This window comes from Vulpes lagopus, chromosome 6 (assembly GCF_018345385.1).
Source record: "Vulpes lagopus strain Blue_001 chromosome 6, ASM1834538v1, whole genome shotgun sequence".
NCBI lineage: Eukaryota > Metazoa > Chordata > Mammalia > Carnivora > Canidae > Vulpes > Vulpes lagopus.
The window spans coordinates 97,304,090-97,326,124 of record NC_054829.1 but is presented as its reverse complement, the minus strand read 5'-3'; the positions used below and the strand labels follow the sequence as shown (position 1 = coordinate 97,326,124).

The following is a 22,035-nucleotide window of genomic DNA, read 5'->3' as shown; positions in this document are numbered from 1 at the left end:
ATACCTTGGCTGTGGGAGTGTAAAATGGTACAACTACTTTGGAAAACGGCATAGCCATTTTTCATAAAGCTCAACATCCACCTGTCACATGATGAGCAAATGTACTCCTCAATATTTATCCGGAAGAAATGAAAACATAGGTGCACAAAAGAACTTGGCTGTTTTCATACTGGTCCAAACTGCAACAACTGAAATGTCCATCCTCTGGTAAATGGATACACAAATTATGGTAAATCCATGTCATGGATCACTGTCTAACAATAAAAGGAATGAGCTACTGATAACCACAAGCTAAACACAAAAGAGAGTATACTGGCATGATTTTATTTATATGGAATTATAGGATAGGCAAAGCAATCTGTATCAACAGAAAGCACAACAGTGGTTGGCTGGGGCTGAGCATATGTAGGTAGATTGACTGTAAAGGGGCATTGGAGGAACTTTTGGGGATGATAGAAATGTCCCCTATCTTGTTTGTGGTAGATTTAGAGGCCTATTAATAGGTCAAGACTCATTGAGTCTATACTTAGAATGGATGCATTTTTCTGTATGTAAAGCTGACATCAATAAAGTTAATTTTAAAATAAATAAGTAAAACCTGCTCAAAAGGTCCCAGAACCCTCAGACTTGGAAATCACCCACTGCTTGAGTGCTGTAATCTTTGAAATGTCACTATAAGAGAAGAAGAAACTGGGGATCCCTGGGTGGCGCAGCGGTTTGGCGCCTGCCTTTGGCCCAGGGCGCGATCCTGGAGACCCGGGATCGAGTCCCACGTCGGGCTCCCGGTGCATGGAGCCTGCTTCTCCCTCTGCCTGTGTCTCTGCCTCTCTCTCTCTCTCTCTGTAGGACTATCATAAATAAATAATAATAATAAAAAAAAATTTAAAAAAAAAAAAAAAGAGAAGAAGGAACTATGTGTCACATAAATAGCTCATGAACTCTAAACCCTTTCTGCTATTTTTATTTGAGCATGTAGGGTGGGGGTGGGGGTGCCTTTGAACTCTTTCATAGAGAAAAGAATATACTGCACACCAGCCTTTCCTTTAGATTCTATTTTCCCAAGGTGTGAATTTAGACTTAGGAGAAATACATATTCCTAAAGTTGTTTTTTAGCATTCTTCCCCCTACCTCTCCCTGCAACTTAGATTCCAGACAAGGCATTCCAGGAAGATACTTACTTTTAACATTAAAGTACACGAATGTTAATTCTGTTTTGAGACTACAGTGATCTACCTTGACAACTAGATTCTGCCAAGATTATCACAATTCCTGGATTTCCAGGTGAGTAGTAAATCAGAAACACCACACTCCCACAAGAATGATCTTGCTTTTTCTCTCATTTGCCTTCGTTGAAAAGAAAATTTCTTATATTTGCTGACAAGGTAAATGCCTTAAAAAACTTACCTGGGGGGATCCCTGGGTGGCGCAGCTGTTTGGCGCCTGCCTTTGGCCCAGGGCGCGATCCTGGAGACCCGGGATCGAATCCCACGTCGGGCTCCCGGTGCATGGAGCCTGCTTCTCCCTCTGCCTGTGTCTCTGCCTCTCTCTCTCTCTCTCTCTCTCTCTCTCTCTCTCTGTGACTATCATAAATAAATAATAATAATAATAAAAAAACTTACCTGGGCAATCTTTTGCACAGTTGTACAAACAAAGATTTTCTAAAATTTCCATTTAGCATGCAGTTTAATAAAAAAGTCATGTCTTTGTTGTTGATGCTAGCAGCACACAGAATGTCTTCTAGATTGTAAGTCAGAAAAAAAGAGAAAGAGAAAAGAAAAATACCACCCAAGTCTATCTTTATGAGCATTGATCTCTTCAAATACCAATTTGATTAAAGATATAGCATAACCATTGCACTTTTCACTTTCCCATTCCAGTAATTCTATTTGTTCTTATGCAATGGCCCATTTCCAGATTATTACAAGTTTTATACAAACAAAATTTGGCTACATCAACATAATCACCACCTTCAAATCTTTCAGTGACTACTCAAGTTTTTGTAATAATCATTTTCTAACAAAATTAAACATTTAAATATTATGTAGTTATTGAATATAGACTTTGATTCATTCTAATTCAGCTTCTGAGAGTAATTTTCTCATAAGCCTCTCAAATTTAAAAACTCACATTAGCCTCTGCTCTTCCTAATCCTAGACCAGTTTATATTATTCACAAAATGGTAAATTAGCTAAGAGATATTCTGTGCCACTCTTTACAACGAATTGTTACAATATTACTGACACAGGTCACAACCATCAGAACTACTGGTTAAACAATTAACAAGTTCTAACTCTTGAAACTCTGAAATTTGCTTTATTCCAAGGAAGCCTTTTGAAGCTGACTAAATCCAGGTCTTATCCAAGGTATCCATCAGTCTCTACTATGGCTCACAAGCAAGTATAAATAGGGTGATCCCATAACTAACCATCGGATCTAGCACACTTTTTTTTTTCTAGCACACTTTTTAAAGCAAGGGGTAAGCTATTAATAATCACTCCGGGACAACAGTCATTGTCTCTGGCAAACTGAGATGTGTTATTATCTGCTATAACTGTGGCACAGGTCTGAACTGGACTATGAACTTATCAATTATCATATAAATATCATTCACAATTTCTCAGGAGACATGGTAGCATGGTAGGCAAAAAATCAGGGTTCCCGTTTCCATGAATATAAGATGTGTAACTTCACAGGTGACAATTTGGTCAAAACTAGCAAAAGTAGAAGCTCTTATTCTTATAAATAAAAATTTTTTATCACTGGGAGCCAGCAGGGCACTCTGAGGTGGGCACTACTGCTCACCACTGCAGGCTTCGATTCCAGGGCATCTCTTGCCCCACCCCTGGAACAAAAGATGAAGTGCCAGTGCTCAATGGGCAGGTACTCCCAATCCCTAGTGGGGCTGTGCAATGCTCTGCAAACCCTGACTATGCCACCTGTGCCTTCATGTTCAGAGGAGATTTGGAAACTGGACAGAGCACAAACACAGAGATGGAAAAGAGGAAAAGGAGGCTGAGCGAGAAAATGAGAGTGGAATATCAAAACATTCAGTATCTGAGTAGTAGGAGTTCCAGAATAAGTGAAAGAACAGAGAAGGCAGAATGGGACGGGTAAGGAAGGAAGAGCATTAATAAAACAGTTTAAGTAAATTTGCTAGAACTGAAAAGTTAATCTTCATTTTTTTAAAAGCTACTGCATGCCAGTAAAATGGATAAAAATACACCCACTCAAAACAGATCAGTGTAAAATTTCAGACCACTGGGGAGACAGGACAGGCTACAAGTTCCCCAAGACAGTGTGGGGGAAGAGGAAGAAAGAATCAGGAAAGGAAAGCATTGGAGTTTGGGGCCACAAGCCAGGGAATGTGGGAGCCACCAGAAACTGGAAAAAGCAAGGACTGGACTCTTAGAACTTCTTCTGATCCTTGACTGCAGCCCAGTGATACTGACTTTGGATTTTTAGTCTCCAGAACTGGGGGGAAATAAACCTCCATAGTTTGAAGCCACCCAATTTGTGATAATTTGTTACAGCAGCAACAGGAGCCCAATACAGCAGGTTGCCCCAGATACAGAGCACACCTAGGCCATTCTGGAGCAAGCTGAAGACTCCAGGAGATATTTCTCTATAAGACAAAATTGGTGGGAGACTTAATGCATCTATTTGCCTTAAGCAGAGAATTAGACCACTACTTTGGGCATTGAATTAGTTGTAGGTAGAAAGACAAAACCAAGCTAGTTTTTTAAAAAAAAAAAAAACCAATGTTTAATCCTCGGGAAAAACAGAATTATTTAAGTAAAGGGAAAAAAAATTGCAAACTATGTGACTCACCTCTAAGTAGCATTTATATAGTCCTAATAATATAAATTTTTCTGTTACTCTTTTAGGAAGCAGAAGAGAATTTTGTGGCAATGACTGCCCCAAATTTTCATTGTACAAAATGAGAAATTAATTTAGACATTTTCTAAAGAAAAACCAAGTTAAGGGGCAGCCCGGGTGGCTCAGCGGTTTAGCGCCTGCCTTCCGCCCAGGGCGTGATCTTGGAGTCCTGGGATGAGTCCCACATCGGCCTCCCTGCATGCAGCCTGCTCCTCCCTCTGCCTGTATCTCTGCCTCTCTCTCTCTCTCTCTCTCTCTCTCTCTCTCTCTCTCTCAAAAATAAATAAATAAAATCTTAAAAAGAAAAACCAAGTTAGGAATATAGACATACTTAGAAATGTAGAAAGAAAAAAACGAAATAGTAAGTTTCAAAAGTCAAAAGCAGTGGCTTCTAGGGAGGAGTAAATGTAGGAAGATGTAGGAAAGTCAATACTGCTGCTTCTCTTGAGGCTCTGTAGAAAACATTTTATGTATGTATAGACACATATAATTTTGGTAAAAGTGAAAATGAAAAATCAAAAACCGGAAAAATGATGAAGACAAAAGAGTTGGTTATATCCTAGGACTCATAGAATGCAAAATAGATGAAAATTCTAAAACAAATTTCATAGCCTCATGCAAATAGGAATATGTGGCTGAGCATAACATTTTCAGTGACTGTATATTTAGGATTTAAAAGGTACTGAATTTTGAACATCTTGCAAGTGCTCTGGAAAACTACTTGAAGGCACATGGGTAGTGCACAAAACATTGCAGATCAGGCCTCCATTCAACTATAATAGAAGAGAGCAACTGGGCCCCATTAGTCATCTATTGACTTCTCTGTTGATGATTCTGGATCTTTTGCTTTCTTCTCAATCCCCTTAAACATAATCGTTCCAGTGCTTTCTATGTCAGCAAGTTGTAACCACTAAAAAACCATCAACTCAGTCTGTGTATATATTTTTGTTTACTTGCGAGTATGCTTCCAGGACCACTCTTGGTGCCAGGAATTGTATTGGTGTCTAGTTAGGGAAATATAAAACTGAATTTCAAACAAAGTGGATTTAATTCAGAAAACTGGTTGCATAATTGTTGGAAAGCTGAAAGATCACAAAAGGTATGTTGAGGACACACGGAACATTAAGAACAGTCAGCCCTGAGGGTGCTTGGAGAACAAAAAGAAAGTTGTAAGGTTGTCAGCACTGAAACCTTAGCAAGTAGCTAATATTCAAGGAAGGTTGTCTTATTTCAGGCTCCCTGTTAATCCCTGAACAGGATTATCTCAGTTTTCCTCAAACAACTGCTTGCAGAGGTTAGTCATCATCCTCATTTTACAGATAAGAAAACTAAGGCCAAAGACAGTTAAAAACTAAATCCAAAAAAAAAAAAAAAAAAAAAAACTAAATCCAAGTGCACACGGGTGGTTAGGATAGGGTCTGCCTGAATCCATGCCATGGCCACCCCACCACGCCCAGCTGAGTGCCTGGGACAGGGAGGTACGAGGTCAATACTGACTTCTATTATACAGAGCAGAAATGCCAGAGACATAAGCACCTTTGCTGTGACTTCCCTGCTGTGAAAAGAGTGCTAAATCAAACATGTTCTCTGGCTCGAGAACACTCTCTGTCCTACATTATTTGTGCTATTTCCTTGCTTCTCTGTTCTAACTGTAGTCTGTGGGTTAGAAGTTGGAGATCAGTGCACACAATGGGAAAACAGAGCTCTGAACACGCTGTGTGAGATTGAGAGAGAAGAAATACAGAATCCAGGAAAAAGAGATTAAAATTTGTCTGTAGGGTAATATTTAACCTCACGGAATCAAGATATTAATTGAAACTGATATATGCAAGCAAAGTCAAGGTTTGAAAGCTGGCTCACTACCCTTTTCTTTCTGATTTGATTTGGTTTAAAAATAAGCTAATGGGTGTGGCTTAAAGATCCCAGATGCTATGAGAGGAACAGGTTGTTGCTCAAGCAAAGTATCTATTTAAGATATCAGCTTTATGTACTCAAGCAGAAAACAGTCTATAAGAAGTCACCAGTCTCCTGGCCTGAAGAGAAAACGGAACCATGAGTACAGCAGGAAAAGTAAGCAAATTCTTTTTTTTACTTTGGAAATACATTCTTAAATAATACAAAAAGAAGTATAGGATTAATGGATAATTTAAAATTCACATCTAAGTTAGAAACAATATCTACTGAAATACAACACAGATTATGTGCTTCAATATGCAATTATACTAAACTACAATGAAAAATAGGCTATTCCTCTGTTAAGAATATTTTATAGACTGTGACAGCACTGGGATATATTTCTGATAGATTATTTTGAAGTATAAATTATAATACATTTATAGTTGATGAGTTTCACAATACTTTTTCTTAAAAAATTTAGCTCTTCATCCAGCTGAGTTTCCTATCTAGATTTAACGTTAGAGGTTAAGCAATGGTAATTTAATGTTTACTATAATATGTGATGTAACTTGTAGAGGTCATGCAAGAAACTAGAAGTGCCTTCATGAAATAATACAAAACACCTGTTTGTGCACTGTCAGTATGTTCATTTAAAAGGAAAAAAATTTTTTCAAATTGTCTTGTTAATAATTGGTTTATGCAAAGCTTCATGTAAAAAACAAAGTTTTTTCCTGTTGAATTGGGTGATCTTTAAATTTATTTTCTATTTCTTAAATAAAAAGGCTATTCCTAAATATCTTCATCAAGAATGAATAGCACCTGTATCTAACAGTCTTTACTTCCTATATTAATGTCCAGTAGTTATGATCAATCATGAATAATTTGCAAACATAAAATTCTATGTTTTTAATCAAGAAGTTATCTTTATATTAAGAAATCATAATTTAAATGTGTTATTTTTTTGGAACATAGGAAAGTTACATCTGACAAAAGTTCTATAAGAGGAATTTGATTCAGAGGGCTTTATCCTTTGAAGCCTACTATGAAATCTCTTACAAAAGGCATACTGATTTCAAAGCATTAGAATTATCCAAGGTTAAGCAAACCAACATCAACATGCAAATTCTGAATTTAAAGGGTCTTATTGTGGCATAATCCATAGAAATCCTATGGAATAATATCTTTTCCATTTTTAAAAAAAATAATAATAACAGTGATACAGTCGGAATCCCTTATTAGCAATGGAAACATCGATAACTGACTCTAAGTCTTCCATGGATTCATGTTTATTTGTTCAATTTGCTCACAGGGGCAAAGAAATGCATGTGGTCCTTCAATATAAGCAATTCATGTTGTTTAACTACTCAATTACAAAAGCCTGTGCAACTGTTTCTAGTACATGTATTAGGTTAGGAATGGATCACACAATATACTATCTTGCTATAACTTAACGATTCTGAGGTTTCTACACACACTATGACACAACACTCCTAATCAGCAGGATTGGTTGGACATTGCACGGGTTGCCAAATACCAGTTTTCTCATTCCAATTCTCTTTATTTTCACTCATTACTAGTTAGCCTTTACAATGGTATTACATTTCAAATGAAGAACAGTTAGGAAAAAGGAAAATTTAAAATGCCAAAACTCAGCTTAAAAGAAGAAGGTCTGAAAGTGAAAGTGTAAGCCAAATATATTTAAGAAAACAATCCACCCCTTTCGATGCAACATCAACCACTTTTTGCTTTGTGATAACACCATTTATGTTTGCCCTCCTGCATTATATTCCCTCAGAAGCTAAGTGGCAATAATGATATCTATTTTATAAGGTGGTGGTGAGAATTTAATAAATTAATGCTGTTAAGCACTTAGAATAGTGCCTGGATATATAGAAATAATTCAATAAATCTTAGTCACTGCCATTATTGTTGATGTTATTATTATTTAACCTTTGTTAATCTTTCCATTACCATAAGGTAGTAAAAAAATTAAGTTGGACAATTTTTTTTTTTTAATTTTTTTTTTTTTTTTTTTTTTTTATTTATGATAGTCACAGAGAGAGAGAGAGAGAGGCAGAGACACAGGCGGAGGGAGAAGCAGGCTCCATGCACTGGGAGCCTGATGTGGGATTCGATCCCGGGTCTCCAGGATCGCGCCCTGGGCCAAAGGCAGGCGCCAAACCGCTGCGCCACCCAGGGATCCCAAGTTGGACAATTTTTTTCTTAAGTTGGATTGATCTTATTCTCTGGACAGTCAGCTTTGTGACTTTGAGAAAATTACTCAGTCAATTACAGTCAATTAAGCCTCAGTCTTCTTCTGTAAAATAAAACCAGTAATTCAATAATACTGACCTGGTAGCATCATTCTGAGGTTTAAAGATCAAGCATGTAACTTGCCGAAGAATAGAACCCTATAATTAGGACCTATCTACCATTAGTGTATTATTTCCAAGAATTTTCACATTTTGTGGGATTGACCATAGCAAAAACCTTGCAAAGTAGGAGGATTTAACATAAATAATGAAAATAAACTGTCAAAAGGCTAAATCTCTATTGGAAAATTTTTATCATATTTGCAATTATGTTAACTCTTTCTAGGAAAAATCTCCCTTAACTGTACAAGCTTTGCAACAAGGAAGACAAGTTTTATATTGCATTCGTGAGCACTAAAAACGTTTTCAACTTTTATTTTTAAGAACCTCCGTGGGGGGCAGCCCTGGTGGCACAGCGGTTTAGTGCCGCCTGCAGCCCAGGGCGTGATCTGGAGACCCTGGATCGAGTCCCACGTCGGCTCCCTGCGTGAGGCCTGCTTCTCCATCTGCCTGAGTCTCTGCCTCTCTCTCTCTCTGCATCTCTATGAATAAATAAAATCTTTAAAAAAAAAAAAAAAAAAAAAAAAAAAAAAAAAAAAAAAGAACCTCCGGGGGTAAGCTAGCCAGAAATTCAAGCACATCTTTCTCGCATTTTTCAATATATACATGGATCTGTGGGTGTGTGTGAGCAGGTGTATACGGCTGTAACCTCTGCAGTTTGTGTTGCAAATCTAATCTAGAAGGAATTTCTGCACATAAATTAGATGACAAAACAGCACTACCACAGCTGTCAAATGAGTGATGCAAACAAGTAGCACACGTAAGCAGTAGGCAAGACAAAGTCAAAGGAAGAGAACAGGCAACTAGAGAAAGAGAAGGCAGCCTAAGCAAATGTGCAAAGGTAATCATAAAGTCAGATAGTTTGGGCTTCAGCAGAGACTTGAGCAAAAGGGCAACATATTTGGCGAAGAGCACTACATCTGTCGGCAAGCAGCGAAATCACATCGATTTCGAACTTCATGCACCAGCCAACAGTTGTGGGTTAACAACCTATTTAAGGAGTACATTAAGAAATATGGGGCAGCCTGGGTGGCTCAGCGGTTTAGCACCACCTTCAGCCCATGGCGTGATCCTGGAGACCCGGAATCGAGTCCCACGTTGGGCTCCCTGCATGGAGCCTGCTTCTCCCTCTGTGCACCCCCCCGCCCTCTCTCATGAATAGTAAAATCTTAAAAAAAAAAAAAAAGAAAGAAAGAAATATCAGGAAGGGTCATGGGGGTGCTCAGTGGTTGAGCATCTACCTTTGGCTCAGGGTATGATCTCAGGGGTCTGGGATTGAGTCCCGCAGAGTACCACATTGGGCTCTCCGCGGGGAGCTTATCCCTCTGCCTATGTCTCTGTGTCTTGCATGAATAAATAAATAAGACCTTTAAAATATATATATCAGGAAGAAACAACGCTAGGAGTAAAAAATCATAAAGGTGGCCTCAAAGAATATATTCCATTTTATCTCAATGTCTCATTATAGTTAATTCAGTTTCTCTTTTCTTATGTTATTGCTTTGCCTGTTTTTTTAAAAAGGTATTTTTATTCTCTTTGTAAATCAGAGGTTCTTCATTTCTATAGAACCCTTTTAGGTTCCAGACATGGGGCTAGATGTTGCACATAAAAAAATAAAAGTCACCATCCCTGACTTTAAAACTGGTATCATCTTTCTCTTCAATTTCCAGGTAATCAAATGCAAAGCAGCTGTGCTATGGGAGTTAAAGAAACCCTTTTCCATTGAAGAGGTGGAGGTCGCACCCCCTAAGGCCCATGAAGTTCGTATTAAGGTGAAACATTTTTCCATTTCTATTTAGTTTCAGGCTTAAAAATTTCAGAAAATAGTAGAAATGAAAATAAGCAAAAATCCATTTAAGAGGAACTTTTTATATGGTGATCCAAATAGTGGGATTATATTCATTGTCAAGGAGAGATATAAATACAAATCATTACATTTTTAAAAAGGAACCAGAGTATATATGGTATAATCCTAATAAAATAAAAAATAACTTAAGTGTTTGTACAAGGAAAAAATTCAAAGAGATATTCATCAAGATCTGAAAATCAACTAGCATTAGATGATAGAACGTGTGATAATTTTCTTAGTTCTGATCTGAATTTCTACTTCTATAAAAAAAAAAAGGACACAATAAGACTTAAGTATTTCAGAAATAGTTATTTCACAGACTATTCCAAATTGTTTGATGAGGAACAGGAAAGGTTCCTAATCTTTTTCTAAATCTAATCATCCTCCCTTTACTGTGTAGATGGTGGCCTCAGGAATCTGTCGCTCTGATGATCACGTGGTTACTGGAGCGTTTGCTGTGCCTCTCCCCACAATCTTAGGCCATGAGGCTGCCGGCATTGTGGAAAGCATTGGAGAAGGAGTGACTACAGTAAAACCAGGTACAGAATTGATACTTAGGGAATCTGCCTCAGTTCAGAACCCCAAGCTCTTCCAACCTGGAAAGACCTTGCAGAAGGTCTTCCTCCTTTCTTCCCTCCCTGCTGGACTCAGACATGTATGCATTCATGCAGTCATAAATTCTCTTCTTTAGCAAGTGCCTACTGATTACCTACCAGATGTCAGGCACCAGGTTAGATCCTGGAGACATGTAAGGATTGAGAAATGCAGAGCCTGCCAAAATTCATAAACAAATAATTTCTATTTCCAATTTCCTGAGTACTATCTTCATCAGGTCCAAAGAGACAAAATAAGAAAAATTAAGTCTATGTCCTGAGCCTCCAAATCGGGGTATGGAAATTGTTCTGTGCTGATTTAAGAATTTGTTTTATACCCTCCAGGTGACAAAGTCATTCCACTCTTTACTCCCCAGTGTGGAAAATGCAATGTTTGTAAACACCCGCAAGGCAACCTCTGTGTGAAAAATGAGTAAGTTTCTGATACTCTCCTCATACAGCCAATGGTTTTGCACATCATCTATGTTCCTGTATCACACCCTGTGTGTCTCTCTGTGTTATACTGGTCAGTCTGAGCAAACCTCGGGGGACCTTGCAAGATGGTACTATCAGGTTCACCTGCAGAGGGAAGCCCATCTACCATTTCCTCGGCACCAGCACCTTCTCCCAGTATACGGTGGTGGATGAGTTTTCAGTGGCCAAGATCGATGCAGCCTCACCACTGGAGAAAGTCTGTCTCATTGGCTGTGGATTTTCTACTGGTTATGGGTCTGCAGTCAACATTGCCAAGGTAGGAATGGCGATGAATGACAAAACTGGTTACCTTTGGACTGTCAGGAACTGAAAGGAGAGCAATTTCTCACAATAATCAAGATCATTCTTCATAGATTTATTGGTAGCTTTCCCCCATTACCACAATAACACTGAAAAGCTCTACAAAATTTAGAGTATCAGTTATGAGTGGAAAATGGCCTCAGAAGGGATTTAAGAGCATATCCTAGAAAATGTATCTGTTTATCACGGATTAAAAAGTGACTAATGCTTAGTTAAGAAAAAGTAAAGATATAACTTTCAACAATTATTTTCTATATTTGTTCTTTATGTGACTACTAAATTTTAGAACTATGAGTTCATTTAGTAATTGTACTGTTAGCACCAACATGCATCAGGTATCATAGGTTCAGCTAGCTTTTGAGGCAACAAAAGTAACTGAAATGAAGGGATCACCTCTGAGGAGCACCTAGTCATGGATCCTCTACTCCCAAAACTAGGATCAAAAGTGGATTTAAAGCCTTATCTGATACACCTCCAAACCAAAAGTCACCAACCCACCCACTCTGTGGATCCCATTAAGAGAAGTAATTATGCTTCAATAATGCATTTTGCATCTATTCCAATCATTAGGGGACTTCACTGATACGTCTCATCTCTTGCCATGAACACACACACACATACACACGAGGCAGTAGATTTTTAAAGAGACGTTCTTTAAAGGCCTCTCTCCCCAAAATACTGGAAATCTAGCAATATCCATTCATTTTATGAAATGGAGGCCGGGAGTCATAAAGCTACTGCCCAAAATCTCACAGCTGGTTCATATAAGAGCTACAACTAGCCTATTTCTCAAACTCCTGCTGAATCTTAAACCATGATACATAATTATCTTCACCTTTAAATCACAATCACAGGTCTCAAATTTTTCTAAGTAAGGTCAAAAGGGTCATTGTATCTCATAGAATGATCACTTGGGACAGGAGAAATATTTTTCCCACACTGACTGCAGACTATAGCAGTCTAGTTTACTAAACCCTCCCTAGCCAGTTTAAGCAATTGAGAGCACGTGTTTTCCAAATTTTCTGTGGCTCTAGCACTAAGTTCCTTGTGAAATTACACCATCAGTTTGAGAAGATGGTCTAATTCAGTCTACATAGAGCAGAAGCTGAGGACACTCGTAATAATTAATCTCAACCATTTTTAAATACAGATGCAATTTTTCATTGCACTATTGTTTATTAGTATATTCTTAAAAGCAAGGATAACAACACACTAAGATCACAGAGGTCTCAAGCTGTATTATCTTAATTATCTGTTAAATTTCCCCTGTTCTTAGGCTCTCCTCTAAGCTAAGGATAACTTTTCTATTTCACAGCTAATTTCTGGTCTCATGATACCAGTCATGATACTGAAAGTAATGAATGAAAGAGTTAATTGTTGAGGGTTTGACTGGATTATTTTTCAGTATCCCAGAATAATCTTTTCCACTTATTATTTCATTTCCCAAAACTTGCATTTCTGTGTGTGAAATACTAAAACTGACTGTCAATGGATTTGAGCTACTAGATTTTTTTGCAAGATGGGAGTCACTAGAATTTAGAGCTTAAAGATCACCTAATCCACTGGCTTCCAGCCTGGGCTTCCCATTGGAGTCACCTGGGAACTAGATCCCACCTGCAGAGATTCTGATGGAATTGGTTATGAGCTGTGACCTGGGCATTGAGATGTTTTAAAGCTCCCCAGGGGAGTCTAATGTTCAGCAGAGTTTGAGAACCACTCATCTAGTTCATCCCCTTAGTTTAAACAACTAAAGCCAAAAGAGATTTGAAAGAAGGTTGGACGTAAGAGTATGAATAGCTCCTCATAATGGACAAGGCATGGCACTTTATGCAACTTAGGCACTTCTAGTAATCATTATTTAACCCATTTTTGCATTTTCTGAAAACACAGGTCACCCAAGGCTCCACCTGTGCCGTGTTTGGCCTTGGAGGAGTTGGCCTGTCTGTTATCATGGGCTGTAAAGCAGCCGGAGCAGCCAGGATTATTGGGGTGGACATCAACAAAGACAAGTTTGCAAAGGCCAAAGAGGTGGGTGCCACTGAGTGCATTAGCCCTCAGGACTACAAGGAACCAATCCAGGAGGTGCTGAAGGAAATAAGTGGTGGCGGTGTGGATTTTTCATTTGAAGTCATTGGGCGGCTTGACACTATGGTATGTAATATGAAATGCCCTGAGATATATGCTTCTATATTCCAGAGTGTACTTTTAGGCAGCAGAATATAAATATTATATATAAATAATATTTTTAAAACTATGAATGGTGATTTTCCATTTCTTGTTGGTTACCTAGGATATTCAGTTTATTACTATAAGAAATCTTTAATTCTACCAGCTAAGCAAATCTGCCTCAAGTAATATTTCCCCTTTAGCGAAGAGGGTCTTTTTTTAATTAAGCCATTATAAATTTACTTTGTTAATTTTTAGTAGGAGAATTCAAGCTCAAATAAATATAGACAATACAAATTTTGTTTTCAAATTGGCAAGTTTGATATTTTCCCCCACACTCTTAATAAAGTGGTTTAACAATTTTTTATATTTTAATAAATTTTGGGTTTTTTTAATATATCATACTTTGGCCAGAAGGAATAATGGCCAATTTTAGACCAGCATAATTTTATTAACAAAAATATTGCATTTTACCATTTACCACACTGCCTCATTTTGCCACAACATACAGCACAGTGCCTGGCACATAGTAAGCACCCAATATCTTTGTGTTGGGCTGAATACTTTAGAAAGTCAACAAACTTTTCCACCAAAAAAAGTTTAAGAGATACATATCTCATAGGACTGTTTATAAATTATGAGCTAATGTATATAAAATACTTAGCACAGAGCCACCTGTCAGATAGTAAACTCAATAAATATTAACTAGAGTTATTGATATGCAGTACTAGTTTGATATCTTTCAGTATTTACATCATCTTTGGAACATATATAACATTACTTTCAAATAATTATTAGTATCATCAACTGCATGAGGAACACATCTCCAGTTATATTCCACCTATTCAGAATTTTCTAGAATCCTACTGAAAAAGTCCCCAGAAACCAACAAATCCCCCTTTTGAGGTTCTCCAGTAACTCTCAGGAGTATTGGTAATAGGGAGCACCACCCTACAAGTAAAGCTCTTTGTGGCCTTGACTTGGGACAATATGCCAACTTCAGATGGTTCCAAGAGAATTCAACTTTATCCAAGTGGTAGCATTTCTGCTTATGCCTTTTTCTCCTGTTTTCCCTTGATTTTCTTCTGTGAAATTGGATTGTTACTTCGCCTGAGGATACCAAATATCCAACAGCCACATGTTCTAAGGTTACCTGGTCTTCTATACATCATACTCCAAAATCAAAGGATTAATCATTATATATTGCAGGGGTGGGGGGCAGGTCCTCAATAATTCTCTTACTATGGAACATGTTTAAAAACTTGACTGGAAGGGGAAGCCTTTCTTTTGAAGTTCCAGGAGACCATCAAGTGGACAAGAGACCAATTTTGATGATATAAATGACCTTATTATCCTGTCTGCCAACAAAACACATGGCTCAAAGTACTGGGTTCAAAATAGGTACTTGATAAATAAAGGAAAAATGACTTAAACTCATTGACTGCCTAAGAGCCATGTGATGACAAAACACTACTTTTATTTGAGGAATCAGACTTTATATAGATATGTTTGTAATGATGTTCACCTCTATTATTTTATAAGGAAAAATTAAACATATACAAATTTATTCATCTGCTGTTTTTACTGAAAAAAGTATTTTCTAAGCATTTCCTAAAATCACCTACACACAATGGGGAATGAAGAAGCAAAAAACGTAATCTCTTCCCTGCACACATTCATGATCTAGCTAAATCAGTATTACATGATACTGTGCATCATTGGCGAGACTATCAGAAAATTCACTTTAATAACGCTATTAATCTTATTCTAGGTAGCTGCCTTGTCCTGCTGTCAAGAGTCCTATGGTGTAAGCGTCATTGTAGGAGTACCTCCTAATTCACAAAGTCTCTCTATGAACCCCATGTTGCTATTGACCGGACGTAGCTGGAAAGGAGCAATTTTTGGTGGTAGGTAGTTAGGCTTGATGGCTGAATTCTTATTATTAACCTCAGGAGTTCTCTCCTTTTATAAGTGACAAAGTCAGGTTTTAAAAAGCAACCAAGTTAAAAGGAAATTAAAAAATTCCTTTGTAGTTATAGGCTCCAAATCAACTAAATATGGATCTGGCACACAGAAGCTCCCAAAACACACTTTTTGGTTTTCCCAAAACTAACTAGAATACTTCAGTACCCTTCTTTTATATCCATGACTGCACAAGGCACTAAAATACCTCACAGGACCCAGGAAATCTATAGCAGTCATTTATGTGTGCTTTCATCACCTAAATTTAGGCAATTGCTAAGTTTGTTCCTTGGCTTTGGGAATAACCACCCATAGTATAACTTCTCTAAGAGAGAGCTAATAATTAAGGACCCTGGTTTATCTAGGTGAATTTTTAAAAAGTCTAACCAAAGGCAAAAGGATATTGCAACACTATCTCTTATTAACCTCAGTAGTATTAGTCTGTGGAATGTAGTACTTTCTATAAACTCATTTTAATTCTGCTTGGAAAGTCTCCTCTCCAATTCCCCCCTTACCCATGGCTGAATCTTACAATGATGTCACTTTCTTTTCAGGCTTTAAGAGTAGAGATTCTGTCCCCAAACTTGTGGCTGATTTTATGGCTAAGAAGTTTCCGCTGGAGTCATTAATAACCCACGTTTTACCTTTTGAAAAAATAAATGAAGGATTTGACCTGCTTCGCTCTGGAAAGAGGTAGATATTAATTTTTTATGGTAAGGATTGGCCAATAGAGAAAAATGGTGGAAGAATGAAAACAAAATAAAAACACCAGAGTGCCTTCGTTCTCCATTATTAGTTCAGTCTTTGGATGTAGAACATTAAGATCATGTTGTGACAAACTAAAACAGTAGTTTTGCTTTGCACTTCCTGTTCTACTGAAGCCAAATTATCTTGGTTGCAATGAATCTGAATAATCAGAGCCACTTAGCTTTATTTACAGAGAACATTCACCATTGCAAGGAAAAAGAATCAGAACCACACAGTCTTAATTAGAACCTGGAGTCACTGCAGCCCTGCCTGGCCACCTAAAAAGGTTGACTATTAATGGCTGTGAATTTAAATTATATAAGAACTTACTCATTATGGAAGAAGGTGGAGCTACCTTGAGATTTTTTTTCTATACAGATAACATTAATTTTTAAAAAAGATTTATTTATTTGTGAAAGAGAGTGCAAGCACATGAGTGGGGGGAGGGGCAGAGAGACTTCAAGCAGAATCCCACTGAGCGCAGAGCCCCACGTGGGGCTCCATCTTAGCACCCATGAGATAATGACCTAAGTCCAAACCAACAGTTGGACACTTAAACCTGAGCCACCCAGGCACCCCCAAATATCACTAATTTTCTAATTAAAAATGCTATTGTTATTTATTTTTCCACTTTACAAAGACTTTTCACAAATAAAAATTATAGGCGTACCTTAGAGATATTGTGGGTTCAGTTCCAGACCACTGCAATAAAGCAAATATTGCAGTAAAGGGAGTCAAAGGAAGTTTTGCTTTCCTAGTGGATATGAGTTATTTTTATACTATATTGTAATCTAGTAAGTGTACAATTGTGTTATATCTAAAAACATATACATACCTTAATGAAAAAATATCGTGTTGCTAAAAAATGCTAACCCATCATCTGCATTTTCATTCGTCAGGATTCTTTTTGCTGGTGGAGGGTCTTGCCTCAGCGTTGCTGGCTGCAGACTGATCAGGGTGGAGGTTGCTGAAGTTTGGGATGACTGGGGCAATTTATTAAAATAAGGCAGTAATGAAGTTTGTAACATCAATTGATTCTTCCTTTCACTAGAACACTTTAGAGACCACTGTAGTGTTATTAATTGACCTAATTTCAATATTGGTGTGTCTCAAGCAACAGAGAGGCCCAGGAAAGACAGAGAGAGACAGGGGAATGGCCGGTGGCAATCAGAATACATGGATTATTTATGGATTAAGTTCATTGTCTTGTATGAGTGCATTCGTGGTAGCCCCAAAACAATTACATAATAACATCAAAGATCACTGATCACAGACCACCATAACAAATATAACAACAATGAAAAGGTTTGAAATGTAAGAATTACCAAAATGTGACACAGAAACAGGAACTGAGCAAAAGCTGTTGGAAAAATAGTACCGGCGGACTTGCTCAACACAGGGTTGCCACAGACTTTCAATCTGTAAAAAACGCTGTGTCTGCAAGGAGCAACAGAATGAGGTATGCCTGTATCGTAAAGGGGAATGCTCTTTTAAACACTGAAGTCTTACATTTTCTTCGAAGATTAGGAAAATAAGCCAATTCCATTTCCTACCTGTAACATTTAAGTATAATCACCACCTAAAAAAGAAGAATTTTGTCATCCACATTTACACGAGGCACAAGTTGTAATAGGCAGTTTGAGCTAACTCCCACCTTATAGTTGCATCACCCATGCTTTTTCTACTATCTCACACCTCTCATGAGACTTTCAACTGTAAACAGAATTTCTTAACCACTCTCACACATTACATATTATACTGGGCAGCCTGACAAATCTTATTGAGAAAGGAGAGCACCAGATTACACCCTTTCTGGAAAGCAATTTGGGTCAGAAACCTTTAAAAGGGGTGCCTGGGTGGCTCAGTGGTTTGGCGCCTGCCTTTGGCCCGGGGCGTGATCCTGGAGTCCCCAGATCGAGTCCCACGTCAGGGCTCCTTGAGGTGAGCCTGCTTCTCCCTCTGCCTGTGTCTCTGCCTCTCTCTCTATGTCTCTCATGAATAAGTAAATAAAATCTTAAAAAAAAAAAAAAAAAAGAAACCTTTAAAAAAGCTTAGCTCCTTTGTCCCAACAATTCCATTTCTAGGAAGCTATTCTACAGAAATTATCAGAGATGCAAATACACATTTATTTAAGCACCTCATCTGTTGTCTATGACATCAAACTTGGAAACACACTAAAAGTCCAACATTAAAGGGGTGGTTAAATAAATTCCAACCATGTACTAGAAAGTAATAAAACCATTAAAAAGAAGTTACTTCATTAAATTAAGAAACTCTCAAATTGTAATTTGAGGCCACAGGATTAGGAATACAAATTTATAAATATAATATGACCCAAAGTTTTCAATATGAGCAGTAAAAAACTGACATATGTCTAGAAAAAAATGATGAAAATTCAAGAAAATATTAACACTGACTATTTCTAGGCATGATATTACAAGTGATTTTTACTTTCTTCTTCACTGCTATCTTTCAGTTTCCAAAATTACATATATTTCCCCTATTAACTATAAGAATATATATATATATATATATATATATATTTTTTAAGGCACAGAGACCATCTTTTTCTAAAAGTATATACCCATCAGAAGATAGTTTTTAGGAAGGACAGTAGTTCCAGTGTAAATGTTATACTTCTAATCTCCACAAGAATGAAATATCTGAATACAAATCAGTTTTATTATCTATTTCGAAGAATCCTTCAACATTTCTTTATCAAAGCTCTAGTAAACCTTCAAGATGATCTTTATTACATTATAGTGCCTTCAGGCAAGTTTCTATCATTTTGTCATTTGTGCAACTTTATATTTAGGTTTATATCTCAACATCCCACACAAGATATGTGACTTAGAAAAGTTATAAATCTCTCTCTCAGTATTTTTAATCTCTAAAATGGAAATATTAGGACCTGCTTCATAGCATGGTTGTTTTAGGTGAGGTTTAAATTATAAAATGTACAAAAAGCATCTACAAAGTATGTGACAAATAGCAAGAATTAATTACATGTCATTAGCCACTGTTGTTTGTATTATGCCAGATATACATGCTCTCAAAAGTGATTTTTTTAAGGATGTTAATATACAATGAAGCCTAAATGACAGTCATATTCAGGATGTTATTGAGCTTAACACTGAAGAAAACCCAAGAAAGAACCAGCAATAAAGGACCCACCCTACTACCTTACTTGTATGTGTAGGGATCAGAATGAAGTATTAGGAACCACAGACAGCTTTTCACTGAGACACATCGAATGCTCCTTGGACTCTCAACATGTAAGAGTGTGGGTTATCTGAACATTAAAGCAATTAATAATCTTTTATTTCCTTTTACAGCATTCGTACCGTCCTAACCTTCTGAGGCCTTACAAATGCCTTCACTAGCAGTAGTCTTTTGGCTCCAGCACCTCCTGGAAAAGTGAACCAAGCATCATTAATTCTGTTCTTCAGAAATGCAATCAATTAATCATACATGGGAGCTTTCCAAAAGAAACAAAAACTGATGTGAAATCCTTTTTATAAGCCAATGTCGAAAACTCAAGTGAGCTAAATGCACCGTTAGCTGCAGAGTTGAGTCCAGAAAACTTTCCTTCTTAATCATTCTGCTCATGTTGATTTATGGCATCTTTCTCATTAAGGGAAAAGTCTGTATTTCCTTGACTTCTTGCACTTTTTGTACCCTTGCCACCCTTAGTCACTGAAACCCAGGGGAGGAGGTCCCCATGAAACTTCCCCGCCAACATACACATGATGAGCTACTGCACTTGAACTCTACTATGTCTATTTCCACTGTCTGTATTTTTCTTTATACGAAATGTACCAAAGCCCAAGGGGAAACTATTGTCTGAGAAAGGATACACTTAGATTTACAAGTAGAGAAGTTCTAGAACTTCTATATACAGGGAATTTCATTTTTTAAAAAAATTGAAGTGTAACTGACACACAATCTTATATTAGTTTCAGATGTACGACATAGTGATTCAACATTTATGGAATTATGAAGTGATAATCACGATAAATCTACCATCTGTCACCATTCACAGTTATTACCATATTATTAACTATATTTTTAAGTGCAAGAAATTTTTTAGGGAAATGTCACATCTTTATATGACAGAGGGAAGTACACTTATTGCTTTTTTTCATACTGTTTGCAGTGAATATATTCTTTTAAACAGAAGTAGTTTCATGCTACATGTGATAAATATGAGATTCAGATATTAAGCGTGAAAACTGAACTATTCCTGGAACCATATTCAAAAATCTGTAATTTTTTTGTGCTTTATTGGCTAAATATTTAGTTAATTATTATAATTAATTGAAAATTAGTTATAAAGTAATTAAAAAATAATATGGTGACTTGCAGTGTAGGGATTGTACTAAAGTAACTGCACACAATATGTAAATGGTTAACTAAGAAATGGACAAACATCCAAAACAATATATTTTCTGAGGAAACATATATGCATATACAGATGTGCATTTTTAATCTAGAACTTCTCTATTAACTACCATGTCTTAAATCTATAATCCTGAAATTAATTTAATTTTTTGAATAAATAAGAGCCTATGGTACTCATTTGCTCATGCTTCCCCACTCTCAAGAGAAGATTTGCATTTTAAGCTTCATCTCTAAATGTACATAAAAGGCTTATTTCTTTAAGGGATTTTGTCTCCAAAAGTGTTATTTGTTTCTGTGTCTACAATTTGTTGATATTGTGGAAAGGACTTTGGATTTAGAACAAGTGGCTAATGATCTATCACTTAACGGTGACCTTCAGGAAGAGTTACTCAACTTCTCTGAGCCCACTTCATCCTTTGTTTTAAAGAATTACTCTAAACACAAGGACCACAAAAACTTTTTGTTGTTGTTGTTTTAAAATGTAAAAGATTAATTTAGTGCCTTGGGCACACTTTTGATTGTAGAGGATGTATGGCATCAGCACTGACAGATCATACAGATACAAAGAATTCTAGCTATGACATATTAAAGGTTCATGCCAGTTCTGCAGAACAGCCTTTTAAAAGATACTGCAGGGGCCTCAGAGCAGCATGCTTCAGATGGAGGTTCTCCATAGGTTGAAATGCCAAAAAACCTAAAACCTATATGTTGACTCACATAATTTGGTCCATCGTAACTGAGCCTTTACTATTAAAACCAATGATTCAGTATTACACATGTACCTTGCCCAGCAGTGCCACACTCTCACCAGGTGATTCTGGGTTACCTGCAGACCAAGGCAGAGAAGACAATACCTGTCAACACCCCTATCTGACAGATGGTTCACAGTCTCAGACCAACCCTACAGTCACAATGATAGTGAAAGGAGAAAAGGGGGATTGCCTTTTCACCAATGTAGAAATGGGGAGGGGAAAGTAGATGGCAACCAAAATGTGAATCAGTGTGATACAATGATGCCTGTGTCAGCTGGGCTTTTGCTGAACAAACCAGCAACTCTTAACAATCAGCACCACTCGCCTGGACACCACTGAGGTCTTAGTCCTGTCCAGTAGTCAGCCTGTCCATTGTACTTCTGTGTGCCTGCCCCCTACTGTCTGTGTGTTGGGAATGCATTGGGAGATGATGTACATCTGATATATTCATTCCCATGAAATAAATTGCTAGCAAACTAACTTTTTAACTACTGAAAAAGAGATTAAAAACTTTTACTTAAGCCATGCTCAAATTATGGACTGTATTTCTTATTTTTAGAAATCAATCTTTACCTTTAAAATTTTAAAAGAAAAAAACAGATACTGATAAAGTTTCCATGTACATG

General features: G+C 37.2%; 1 protein-coding gene across 1 annotated transcript; it reads left to right on the top strand.

Annotated features, from left to right (window-relative positions):
- Positions 1–5,796: 5,796 nt before the first annotated feature.
- On the top strand, positions 5,797–21,291 carry LOC121493659 (alcohol dehydrogenase E chain). Its single transcript, XM_041759747.1, has 9 exons — positions 5,797–5,946; positions 9,815–9,916; positions 10,394–10,532; positions 10,932–11,019; positions 11,118–11,337; positions 13,272–13,532; positions 15,319–15,454; positions 16,064–16,202; positions 19,592–21,291. The coding sequence occupies exons 1-9, from the start codon at positions 5,929–5,931 to the stop codon at positions 19,614–19,616; spliced, it is 1,128 nt and encodes a 375-aa protein (XP_041615681.1). The 5' UTR covers positions 5,797–5,928; the 3' UTR covers positions 19,617–21,291.
- Positions 21,292–22,035: the final 744 nt, after the last annotated feature.